Genomic DNA, 14,252 nt, shown 5'->3' on the forward strand with positions numbered 1-14,252 from the left:
GGGAACCGATCCCAATCATCTCTAATTTCCAGGAACATTCTCAGGTTATGAAGATTTTCCCCTGGTATTCTCGTTAGCATTGTCCACGGTGAGTGCAATTCTTACATCTTCTGTCTCTAGGCTTTATAAATGAATAATCATCGGAGAGGAGGTTTTTCCAAAACAAACAAAAAATAAGGGTTGTCATCGAGCAGTGCAGTGTGCACTCAGAGGGGTAAATTTACTAAGATTCGTATTTTCCCGTTTCAGGTCAAAGTTCAATCACGAATGACATCGAAAGTGTAAAACTGCAACTTTTTGAATTGATTACGACTAATTTACTAAGCTGTCGTATTCGGGTTTTTCTTTTGTTCCGATGTCGATGTCATTCGTGGTTTTTTTTCTATTTTTACGGCAGTGATTAGCAAAACACTGCCGACTTTTTTTACAATCAATCTCGGCCGGATCTGTGTGATCCGTGCTGGGTTTTTTTTTGTTTTTTTTTTAAATTAAACACTGTAAAATATAAAAAAAAAATGCGTGGGGTCCCCCCTCCTAAGCATAACCAGCCTCGGGCTCTTTGAGCCGATCCTGGTTGCAGAAATATGGGGAAAAAAATGACAGGGGTTCCCCCATATTTAAGCAACCAGCATCGGGCTCTGCGCCTGGTCCTGGTCCCAAAAATACGGGGGACAAAAAGAGTAGGGGTCCCCCGTATTTTTAAAACCAGCACCGGGCTCCACTAGCTGGACAGATAATGCCACAGCCGGGGGTCACTTTTATATAGTGCCCTGCGGCCGTGGCATCAAAAATCCAACTAGTCACCCCTGGCCGGGGTACCCTGGGGGAGTGGGGACCCCTTCAATCAAGGGGTCCCCCCCCCCCCCACCCAAGGGCCAGGGGTGAAGCCCGAGGCTGTCCCCCCCCCATCCAATGGGCTGCGGATGGGGGGGCTGATAGCCTTTGTTGTAATAGAAAAGATATTGTTTTTAGTAGCAGTACTACAAGTCCCAGCAAGCCTCCCCCGCATGCTGGTACTTGGAGAACCACAAGTACCAGCATGCGGCGGAAAAACTGGCCCGCTGGTACCTGTAGTACTACTACTAAAAAAATACCCAAAAAAAGACAAGACACACACACCGTGAAAGTATAATTTTATTACATACATACACACATACATACATACTTACCTTAAGTTCCCACGCAGGTCGGTCCTCTTCTCCAGTAGAATCCAAGGGGTACCTGTTGAAGAAATTATACTCACGAGATCCAGGGGTCCAGGCTCCTCGGGAAATCCAGGGGTAATCCACGTACTTGAAAAAAAACAAAAAACGGTGTCCCGACCACGAACTGAAAGGGGACCCATGTTTGCACATGGGTCACCTTTCCACGAATGCCAGAAACCCACTTTGACTTCTGTCTAAGTGGGTTTCTTCAGCCAATCAGGGAGCGCCACGTTGTAGCACTCTCCTGATCAGCTGTGTGGTCCTGTCCTCACTGACAGGCAGTACACGGCAGTGTTACAATGTAGCGCCTATGCGCTACATTGTAACCAATGATGGGAACTTTCTGCCCTGCGGTTGACCTAAAGTGACGTCACCGCTGAGCAGAAAGTTCCCATCATTGGTTACAATGTAGCGCATAGGCGCTACATTGTAACACTGCCGTGTGCTGCCTGTCAGTGAGGACAGGACCACACAGCTGATCAGGAGAGTGCTACAACGTGGCGCTCCCTGATTGGCTGAAGAAACCCACTTAGACAGAAGTCAAAGTGGGTTTCTGGCATTCGTGGAAAGGTGACCCATGTGCAAACATGGGTCCCCTTTCAGTTCGTGGTCGGGACACCGTTTTTTTTTTTTTTTTCAAGTACGTGGATTACCCCTGGATTTCCCGAGGAGCCTGGACCCCTGGATCTCGTGAGTATAATTTCTTCAACAGGTACCCCTTGGATTCTACTGGAGAAGAGGACCGACCTGCGTGGGAACTTAAGGTAAGTATGTATGTATGTGTGTATGTATGTAATAAAATTATACTTTCACGGTGTGTGTGTCTTGTCTTTTTTTGGGTATTTTTTTAGTAGTAGTACTACAGGTACCAGCGGGCCCGTTTTTCCGTCGCATGCTGGTACTTGTGGTTCTCCAAGTACCAGCATGCGGGGGAGGCTTGCTGGGACTTGTAGTACTGCTACTAAAAACAATATCTTTTCTTTTACAACAAAGGCTATCAGCCTCCCCATCCGCAGCCCATTGGATGGGGGGGGACAGCCTCGGGCTTCACCCCTGGCCCTTGGGTGGCTGGGGGGGGGGGACCCCTTGATTGAAGGGGTCCCCACTCCCCCAGGGTACCCCGGCCAGGAGTGACTAGTTGGATTTTTGATGCCACGGCCGCAGGGCACTATATAAAAGTGACCCCCGGCTGTGTCATTATCTGTCCAGCTAGTGGAGCCCGGTGCTGGTTTTAAAAATACGGGGGACCCCTACTCTTCTTGTCCCCCGTATTTTTGGGACCAGGACCAGGCGCAGAGCCCGATGCTGGTTGCTTAAATATGGGGGAACCCCTGTCATTTTTTCCCCCATATTTCTGCAACCAGGATCGGCTCAAAGAGCCCGAGGCTGGTTATGCTTAGGAGGGGGGACCCCACGCAATTTTTTTTGAAAAAATAAGCACTTTCCCACCCCTTCCCACTGATATACATGCACGGATCTCATGGATCCGTGCATGCCTATCCAATCACGAATAAAAAAAAAAGGTCTGTTTTTTTTTAGCACTTTTTTACGAGTTGTAATTTTTCACGGCAGTGTTTGTTTGTTTTTCGCTTTGCACTTCTTAGTAAATGACCGAGATTCATACTTAAACAGCCGCGTTTTGACCGATGGTGTATTCATTCGTAATTTTTTACTTGGACTTGCAAAAAATTACGAATGCCCTCATCTCTGCCGTGATTAGTGTTTAGTAAATTACCGAGATGACACTTTGATGAAAAAACGGCATCTCGGTCAAAATCGGGAGCTTAGTAAATTTCCCCCAGAGTATTAGCTGAGAGAGTATTAGCTGAGAGAGTATTAGCTGGGAGAGTATTAGCTGAGAGAGTATTAGCTGACAGAGTATTAGCAGAGAGAGTATTAGCTGGGAGAGTATTAGCTGAGAGAGTATTAGCAGAGAGAGTATTAGCTGGGAATGTATTTACTGGAAATGTATTTACTGGAAGAGTATTTACTGGAGGTGTATTTGTGTATTAGCTGGAAGTACGTTCGCAGGAAGAGTATTAGCTGGTAGAGTATTTGCTGGAAGTGTATTTGTGTATTAGCTGGAAGTACATTTGCAGGAAGAGTATTAGCTGGTAGAGTATTAGCTGGAAGAGTATTTGTGTATTAGCTGGAAGTACATTTGCAGGAAGAGTATTAGCTGGAAGAGTATTTGCTGGTAGAGTATTGCTGGAAGAGTATTTGCTGGAAGAGTATTTGCAGCAGGAAGAGTATTTGCAGGAAGAGTATTAGCTGGTAGAGTATTTGCAGGAAGAGTATTTGCTGGAAGTGTATTTGCTGGAAGAGTAATTACTGGAAGAGCATTTGCAACAGGAAGAGTATTTGCAGGAATAGTATTTGCAGGAAGTGTATTTGCAGGAAGAGTATTTGCTGGAAGAGTATTTGCAGCAGGAAGAGTATTTACTGGAAGAGTATTTACTGGAAGAGTATTTGCAACAGGAAGAGTGCAGGAATAGTTTTTGCAGGAAGTGTATTTGCAGGAAGAGTATTTGCAGGAAGAGTATTTGCAGGAAGAGTATTTGCTGGAAGAGTATTTGCTGGAAGAGTGTTTGTTGGTGCTCACAGAGAAATGTGTTTGAATTGGTCAAGTTTAGCTGATAATATTGTAAAGTTAGTACTTCCACAGACTATAAAAAGATCTGATAAAAGTGTAAAACCTTCCCCACAATGACACGCTGAGATTGGGTGTAGGAGAGTGACAGAGTTCCTGCAAATGATATTCAGAAACGGGCGACCTGAGAGGGGCGATGAGCTTTCTGTAACCAGTGACAATGAAGTGACAGTTCTGGCAGTTCCATCACGCGGTTGTACCGGTGACTTTATAGGATTCGTTGATAATATTTACACAAATGTACTGTACATATTAATTACATGGTCATGGGATAAGTCTATAGAAATGTCTACGTTCCTTATATTGCAAACAAGTGCTCTTCTTATCCAGCCCACACTGTCTGGAGAAACGCGTCAGTCACACAGATTTGCGTCTCTTCCCAAACACGTTGTTGATCAGTTTCGCCATTGATCCGCTCGGCCTCCTCTTCTCTTTGATCTTGATGTTGATGTTTAAGACAATGTTTCTAATGATGGTTGTAAACATGGCGACAATTTCTTGGCATTGTTCTGCTGCGGACATCTCGTAAAACTGGCATCTGTGCTCTAGTGCCACCTTCTGTCCTTCTTCCCAGGGCACCTCCCTGATGTGACACAGGTCCTGCTTGTTACCAATCAGGAACACAACGGCCTCAATATCTCTGAAACAGGAAAGGGGACAGGATTGAGTGATATCTGATGTCTGCGAACGCTAGAACCGTGCGCGTGATAGGCTTTCACTTTCAACACACGGATTTGCCACTTAGGGCCTAATTCAGACAGAATTTGCAGCGGTCTGCAATCAGATAGTCACCGCCCAGGGAGAGTGAAAACATGCCCCATGCAATTGTGCGAAAGCACGTGTACGCAGTGCGAAAACTCCGCCAGACAGCGGACAGCTGCAAATCCGTTCGCACCACACTCGCCATCCAATGAATTTTCCAGTGTGTGCAGTGTGTGCGCAGCCCAGGACTTACTCCTCCAGTGCGATACAAACAGGCTGATCGGGGCCGGAGATGTCAGACACCCGCCCTGAAAACGCTTGGGAACGCCTGCGTTTTCCCTGACACTCCCAGAAAACGGCCAGTTACCACCCACAAACGTCCTCTTCCTGTCTCTCACTTTGCGAACGCTTGAGATCAAAATTTTCACCCCATTCTGTCACTGTTTGGCAACCAGCCTGCGCATTGCGGTGCATATGCATGCGCAGTCATTCAATAATTGGCCGCTGTGCAAATTCGCACAACATCGATCAGGTCTGAATCGGGCTCTTAGTCCGGCTGATTGTTTCTTTATCATATGAACATAAGTACAATGCCGTGGCTGCAGAATATTCTATCTTACAGTATATTATACCTGAGGCCCGGCATAGACGGCTTACTCTATTACTACAGAGCAGCGGAACATGGGGAATATCCTGCTATTACTACAGAGCAGCGGAACATGGGGAATATCCTGCTATTACTACAGAGCCGGGGAACATGGGGAATATCCTGCTATTACTACAGAGCCGCGGAACATGGGGAATATCCTGCTATTACTACAGAGCCGGGGAACATGGGGGATATCCTGCTATTACTACAGAGCAGCGGAACATGGGGAATATCCTGCTATTACTACAGAGCCGGGGAACATGGGGAATATCCTGCTATTACTACAGAGCCGCGGAACATGGGGAATATCCTGCTATTACTACAGAGCCGCGGAACATGGGGGATATCCTGCTATTACTACAGAGCCGCGGAACATGGGGAATATCCTGCTATTACTACAGAGCCGCGGAACATGGGGGATATCCTGCTATTACTACAGAGCCGCGGAACATGGGGAATATCCTGCTATTACTACAGAGCCGCGGAACATGGGGAATATCCTGCTATTACTACAGAGCCGCGGAACATGGGGAATATCCTGCTATTACTACAGAGCCGGGGAACATGGGGGATATCCTGCTATTACTACAGAGCCGGGGAACATGGGGGATATCCTGCTATTACTACAGAGCCGGGGAACATGGGGGATATCCTGCTATTACTACAGAGCCGGGGAACATGGGGAATATCCTGCTATTACTACAGAGCCGCGGAACATGGGGAATATCCTGCTATTACTACAGAGCCGCGGAACATGGGGAATATCCTGCTATTACTACAGAGCCGCGGAACGTGGGGGATATCCTGCTATTACTACAGAGCCGCGGAACATGGGGAATATCCTGCTATTACTACAGAGCCGGGGAACATGGGGGATATCCTGCTATTACTACAGAGCCGCGGAACATGGGGGATATCCTGCTATTACTACAGAGCCGGGGAACATGGGGGATATCCTGCTATTACTACAGAGCCGGGGAACATGGGGATATCTGCTATTACTACAGAGCCGCGGAACATGGGGAATATCCTGCTATTACTACAGAGCCGCGGAACATGGGGAATATCCTGCTATTACTACAGAGCCGCGGAACGTGGGGGATATCCTGCTATTACTACAGAGCCGCGGAACATGGGGAATATCCTGCTATTACTACAGAGCCGCGGAACATGGGGAATATCCTGCTATTACTACAGAGCCGCGGAACATGGGGAATATCCTGCTATTACTACAGAGCCGCGGAACATGGGGAATATCCTGCTATTACTACAGAGCCGGGGAACATGGGGAATATCCTGCTATTACTACAGAGCCGCGGAACATGGGGAATATCCTGCTATTACTACAGAGCCGCGGAACGTGGGGGATATCCTGCTATTACTACAGAGCCGCGGAACATGGGGAATATCCTGCTATTACTACAGAGCCGGGGAACATGGGGAATATCCTGCTATTACTACAGAGCCGGGGAACATGGGGGATATCCTGCTATTACTACAGAGCCGGGGAACATGGGGGATATCCTGCTATTACTACAGAGCCGGGGAACATGGGGATATCTGCTATTACTACAGAGCCGGGGAACATGGGGAATATCCTGCTATTACTACAGAGCCGCGGAACGTGGGGAATATCCTGCTATTACTACAGAGCCGCGGAACGTGGGGGATATCCTGCTATTACTACAGAGCCGCGGAACATGGGGAATATCCTGCTATTACTACAGAGCCGCGGAACATGGGGAATATCCTGCTATTACTACAGAGCCGCGGAACGTGGGGGATATCCTGCTATTACTACAGAGCCGCGGAACATGGGGAATATCCTGCTATTACTACAGAGCCGCGGAACATGGGGAATATCCTGCTATTACTACAGAGCCGCGGAACATGGGGAATATCCTGCTATTACTACAGAGCCGCGGAACGTGGGGGATATCCTGCTATTACTACAGAGCCGCGGAACATGGGGAATATCCTGCTATTACTACAGAGCCGCGGAACATGGGGAATATCCTGCTATTACTACAGAGCCGCGGAACATGGGGGATATCCTGCTATTACTACAGAGCCGCGGAACATGGGGGATATCCTGCTATTACTACAGAGCCGCGGAACATGGGGGATATCCTGCTATTACTACAGAGCCGCGGAACATGGGGAATATCCTGCTATTACTACAGAGCCGCGGAACATGGGGAATATCCTGCTATTACTACAGAGCCGCGGAACATGGGGGATATCCTGCTATTACTACAGAGCCGTGGAACATGGGGGATATCCTGCTATTACTACAGAGCCGGGGAACATGGGGGATATCCTGCTATTACTACAGAGCCGCGGAACGTGGGGGATATCTGGTATTACTACAGAGCCGCGGAACGTGGGGGATATCCTGCTATTACTACAGAGCCGGGGAACATGGGGGATATCCTGCTATTACTACAGAGCTGCGGAACATGGGGAATATCCTGCTATTACTACAGAGCCGCGGAACATGGGGGATATCCTGCTATTACTACAGAGCCGCGGAACATGGGGAATATCCTGCTATTACTACAGAGCCGCGGAACATGGGGGATATCCTGCTATTACTACAGAGCCGGGGAACATGGGGAATATCCTGCTATTACTACAGAGCCTGGGAACATGGGGGATATCCTGCTATTACTACAGAGCCGGGGAACATGGGGGATATCCTGCTATTACTACAGAGCCGGGGAACATGGGGGATATCCTGCTATTACTACAAAGCCGGGGAACATGGGGGATATCCTGCTATTACTACAGAGCCGGGGAACATGGGGAATATCCTGCTATTACTACAGAGCCGCGGAACATGGGGGATATCTGGTATTACTACAGAGCCGCGGAACATGGGGAATATCCTGCTATTACTACAGAGCTGGGGAACATGGGGGATATCCTGCTATTACTACAGAGCCGGGGAACATGGGGGATATCCTGCTATTACTACAGAGCCGGGGAACATGGGGGATATCCTGCTATTACTACAGAGCCGGGGAACATGGGGGATATCCTGCTATTACTACAGAGCCGGGGAACATGGGGGATATCCTGCTATTACTACAGAGCCGGGGAACATGGGGGATATCCTGCTATTACTACAGAGCCGGGGAACATGGGGGATATCCTGCTATTACTACAGAGCCGGGGAACATGGGGAATATCCTGCTATTACTACAGAGCCGCGGAACATGGGGGATATCTGGTATTACTACAGAGCCGGGGAACATGGGGAATATCCTGCTATTACTACAGAGCGGGGAACATGGGGGATATCTGGTATTACAACAGAGCCGCGGAACATGGGGAATATCCTGCTATTACTACAGAGCCGGGGAACATGGGGGATATCCTGCTATTACTACAGAGCCGCGGAACATGGGGGATATCCTGCTATTACTACAGAGCCGCGGAACATGGGGAATATCCTGCTATTACTACAGAGCCGGGGAACATGGGGGATATCCTGCTATTACTACAGAGCCGCGGAACATGGGGGATATCCTGCTATTACTACAGAGCCGCGGAACGTGGGGGATATCTGGTATTACTACAGAGCCGCGGAACGTGGGGGATATCCTGCTATTACTACAGAGCCGGGGAACATGGGGAATATCCTGCTATTACTACAGAGCCGCGGAACATGGGGGATATCTGGTATTACTACAGAGCCGGGGAACATGGGGAAAATCCTGCTATTACTACAGAGCCGCGGAACATGGGGAATATCCTGCTATTACTACAGAGCCGCGGAACATGGGGAATATCCTGCTATTACTACAGAGCCGCAGAACAAGGGGGATATCTGGTATTACTACAGAGCCGGGGAACATGGGGGATATCTGCTATTACTACAGAGCCGGGGAACATGGGGGATATCCTGCTATTACTACAGAGCCGCGGAACATGGGGGATATCCTACTATTACTACAGAGCCGGGGAACATGGGGAATATCCTGCTATTACTACAGAGCCGCGGAACATGGGGGATATCCTGCTATTACTACAGAGCCGGGGAACATGGGGGATATCCTGCTATTACTACAGAGCCGGGGAACATGGGGGATATCCTGCTATTACTACAGAGCCGGGGAACATGGGGGATATCCTGCTATTACTACAGAGCCGGGGAACATGGGGGATATCCTGCTATTACTACAGAGCCGGGGAACATGGGGGATATCCTGCTATTACTACAGAGCCGGGGAACATGGGGAATATCCTGCTATTACTACAGAGCCGCGGAACATGGGGGATATCTGGTATTACTACAGAGCCGGGGAACATGGGGAATATCCTGCTATTACTACAGAGCCGGGGAACATGGGGGATATCTGGTATTACAACAGAGCCGCGGAACATGGGGAATATCCTGCTATTACTACAGAGCCGGGGAACATGGGGGATATCCTGCTATTACTACAGAGCCGCGGAACATGGGGGATATCCTGCTATTACTACAGAGCCGCGGAACATGGGGAATATCCTGCTATTACTACAGAGCCGGGGAACATGGGGAATATCCTGCTATTACTACAGAGCCGCGGAACATGGGGGATATCCTGCTATTACTACAGAGCCGCGGAACGTGGGGGATATCCTGCTATTACTACAGAGCCGGGGAACATGGGGAATATCCTGCTATTACTACAGAGCCGCGGAACATGGGGGATATCTGGTATTACTACAGAGCCGGGGAACATGGGGAAAATCCTGCTATTACTACAGAGCCGCGGAACATGGGGAATATCCTGCTATTACTACAGAGCCGCGGAACATGGGGAATATCCTGCTATTACTACAGAGCCGCAGAACAAGGGGGATATCTGGTATTACTACAGAGCCGGGGAACATGGGGGATATCTGCTATTACTACAGAGCCGGGGAACATGGGGGATATCCTGCTATTACTACAGAGCCGCGGAACATGGGGGATATGCTACTATTACTACAGAGCCGGGGAACATGGGGAATATCCTGCTATTACTACAGAGCCGCGGAACATGGGGGATATCCTGCTATTACTACAGAGCCGGGGAACATGGGGGATATCCTGCTATTACTACAGAGCCGGGGAACAAGGGGGATATCCTGCTATTACTACAGAGCCGGGGAACATGGGGGATATCCTGCTATTACTACAGAGCCGGGGAACATGGGGGATATCCTGCTATTACTACAGAGCCGGGGAACAAGGGGGATATCCTGCTATTACTACAGAGCCGTGGAACATGGGGGATATCCTGCTATTACTACAGAGCCGGGGAACATGGGGGATATCCTGCTATTACTACAGAGCCGGGGAACATGGGGGATATCCTGCTATTACTACAGAGCCGCGGAGCATGGGGGATATCCTGCTATTACTACAGAGCCGCGGAACATGGGGAATATCCTGCTATTACTACAGAGCCGCGGAACATGGGGGATATCCTGCTATTACTACAGAGCCGCGGAACATGGGGAATATCCTGCTATTACTACAGAGCCGGGGAACAAGGGGGATATCCTGCTATTACTACAGAGCCGTGGAACATGGGGGATATCCTGCTATTACTACAGAGCCGGGGAACATGGGGGATATCCTGCTATTACTACAGAGCCGGGGAACATGGGGGATATCCTGCTATTACTACAGAGCCGCGGAGCATGGGGGATATCCTGCTATTACTACAGAGCCGCGGAACATGGGGAATATCCTGCTATTACTACAGAGCCGCGGAACATGGGGGATATCCTGCTATTACTACAGAGCTGCGGAACATGGGGAATATCCTGCTATTACTACAGAGCCGGGGAACATGGGGAATATCCTGCTATTACTACAGAGCCGGGGAACATGGGGGATATCCTGCTATTACTACAGAGCCGGGGAACATGGGGGATATCCTGCTATTACTACAGAGCCGGGGAACATGGGGGATATCCTGCTATTACTACAAAGCCGGGGAACATGGGGGATATCCTGCTATTACTACAGAGCCGGGGAACATGGGGAATATCCTGCTATTACTACAGAGCCGCGGAACATGGGGGATATCTGGTATTACTACAGAGCCGCGGAACATGGGGGATATCTGGTATTACTACAGAGCCGCGGAACATGGGGAATATCCTGCTATTACTACAGAGCTGGGGAACATGGGGGATATCCTGCTATTACTACAGAGCCGGGGAACATGGGGGATATCCTGCTATTACTACAGAGCCGGGGAACATGGGGGATATCCTGCTATTACTACAGAGCCGGGGAACATGGGGGATATCCTGCTATTACTACAGAGCCGGGGAACATGGGGGATATCCTGCTATTACTACAGAGCCGGGGAACATGGGGGATATCCTGCTATTACTACAGAGCCGGGGAACATGGGGAATATCCTGCTATTACTACAGAGCCGCGGAACATGGGGGATATCTGGTATTACTACAGAGCCGCGGAACATGGGGAATATCCTGCTATTACTACAGAGCCGGGGAACAAGGGGGATATCATGCTATTACTAAAGAGCCGGGGAACATGGGGGATATCCTGCTATTACTACAGAGCCGCGGAACATGGGGGATATCCTGCTATTACTGCAGAGCAGCGGAACATGGGGGATATCTGGTATTACTACAGAGCCGCGGAACATGGGGAATATCCTGCTATTACTACAAAGCCGGGGAACATGGGGGATATCCTGCTATTACTACAGAGCCGGGGAACATGGGGGATATCCTGCTATTACTACAGAGCCGCGGAACATGGGGAATATCCTGCTATTACTACAGAGCCGCGGAACATGGGGGATATCTGGCTATTACTACAGAGCCGCGGAACATGGGAATATCCTGCTATTACTACAGAGCCGTGGAACATGGGGGATATCCTGCTATTACTACAGAGCCGGGGAACATGGGGAATATCCTGCTATTACTACAGAGCCGCGGAACATGGGGAATATCCTGCTATTACTACAGAGCCGCGGAACATGGGGGATATCCTGCTATTACTACAGAGCCGGGGAACATGGGGGATATCCTGCTATTACTACAGAGCCGCGGAACATGGGGAATATCCTGCTATTAATACAGAGCCGGGGAACATGGGGGATATCCTGCTATTACTACAGAGCCGGGGAACATGGGGATATCCTGCTATTACTACAGAGCCGGGGAACATGGGGGATATCCTGCTATTACTACAGAGCCGGGGAACATGGGGGATATCCTGCTATTACTACAGAGCCGGGGAACATGGGGGATATCCTGCTATTACTACAGAGCCGGGGAACATGGGGAATATCCTGCTATTACTACAGAGCCGCGGAACATGGGGAATATCCTGCTATTACTACAGAGCCGCGGAACATGGGGAATATCCTGCTATTACTACAGAGCCGCGGAACATGGGGGAATATCCTGCTATTACTGAAGAGCCGGGGGGAACATGGGGAATATCCTGCTATTACTACAGAGCCGCGGAACATGGGGGATATCCTGCTATTACTACAGAGCCGGGGAACATGGGGGATATCCTGCTATTACTACAGAGCCGCGGAACATGGGGGATATCCTGCTATTACTACAGAGCCGGGGAACATGGGGGATATCCTGCTATTACTACAGAGCTGGGGAACATGGGGAATATCCTGCTATTACTACACAGCCGGGGAACATGGGGGATATCCTGCTATTACTACAGAGCCGGGGAACATGGGGGATATCCTGCTATTACTACAGAGCCGCGGAACATGGGGGATATCCTGCTATTACTACAGAGCCGGGGAACACGGGGGATATCTTGCTATTACTACAGAGCCGCGGAACATGGGGGATATCCTGCTATTACTACAGAGCCGGGGAACATGGGGGATATCCTGCTATTACTACAGAGCCGCGGAACATGGGGGATATCCTGCTATTACTACAGAGCCGGGGAACATGGGGGATATCCTGCTATTACTACAGAGCCGGGGAACATGGGGGATATCCTGCTATTACTACAGAGCCGCGGAACATGGGGAATATCCTGCTATTACTACAGAGCCGCGGAACATGGGGGATATCCTGCTATTACTACAGAGCCGGGGAACATGGGGGATATCCTGCTATTACTACAGAGCCGCGGAACATGGGGAATATCCTGCTATTACTACAGAGCCGGGGAACATGGGGGATATCCTGCTATTACTACAGAGCCGGGGAACATGGGGGATATCCTGCTATTACTACAGAGCCGCGGAACATGGGGAATATCCTGCTATTACTACAGAGCCGCGGAACATGGGGAATATCCTGCTATTACTACAGAGCCGGGGAACATGGGGGATATCCTGCTATTACTACAGAGCCGGGGAACATGGGGGATATCCTGCTATTACTACAGAGCTGCGGAACATGGGGAATATCCTGCTATTACTACAGAGCCGCGGAACATGGGGAATATCCTGCTATTACTACAGAGCCGCGGAACATGGGGAATATCCTGCTATTACTACAGAGCCGGGGAACATGGGGGGATATCTGGTATTACTACAGAGCCGGGGTACATGGGGAATATCCTGCTAGTACTACAGAGCCGGGGAACATCCTGCTATTACTACAGAGCCGGGGAACATCGGGGATATCCTGCTATTACTACAGAGCCGGGGAACATGGGGGATATCCTCCTATTACTACAGAGCCGGGGAACATGGGGGATATCCTGCTATTACTACAGAGCCGGGGAACATGGGGAATATCCTGCTATTACTACAGAGCCGCGGAACATGGGGGATATCTGGTATTACTACAGAGCCGCGGAACATGGGGAATATCCTGCTATTACTACAGAGCTGCGGAACATGGGAGATATCTGGTATTACTACAGAGCCGCGGAACATGGGGGATATCTGGTATTACTACAGAGCCGCGGAACATAGGGGATATCTGGTATTAATGGTCTTATTCTTCTCTCTATCTTGTAATCATGTTACTGGTGGTAAAATGTCAGCAGCACCTGGTGGTGGCGACATCCCCAGCCCGTCTACAGGGG

The 14,252-nt window shown here is 49.4% G+C and overlaps 1 protein-coding gene across 1 annotated transcript in view; it reads right to left on the minus strand.

The window, feature by feature from the left end:
• Positions 1–4,080: 4,080 nt before the first annotated feature.
• Positions 4,081–14,252, minus strand: part of RERGL (RERG like) — a 38,428-nt gene continuing 28,256 nt past the window's right edge. Inside the window, exon 5 of the mRNA XM_063930093.1 lies at positions 4,081–4,507. Within this exon, the coding sequence (XP_063786163.1) occupies positions 4,213–4,507 (295 nt within the window). The 3' untranslated portion in view covers positions 4,081–4,212. The remainder of the gene's footprint in view (positions 4,508–14,252) is intronic.

The sequence above is a fragment of the Pseudophryne corroboree genome, chromosome 6, assembly GCF_028390025.1.
Source record: "Pseudophryne corroboree isolate aPseCor3 chromosome 6, aPseCor3.hap2, whole genome shotgun sequence".
Classification (NCBI taxonomy): domain Eukaryota; kingdom Metazoa; phylum Chordata; class Amphibia; order Anura; family Myobatrachidae; genus Pseudophryne; species Pseudophryne corroboree.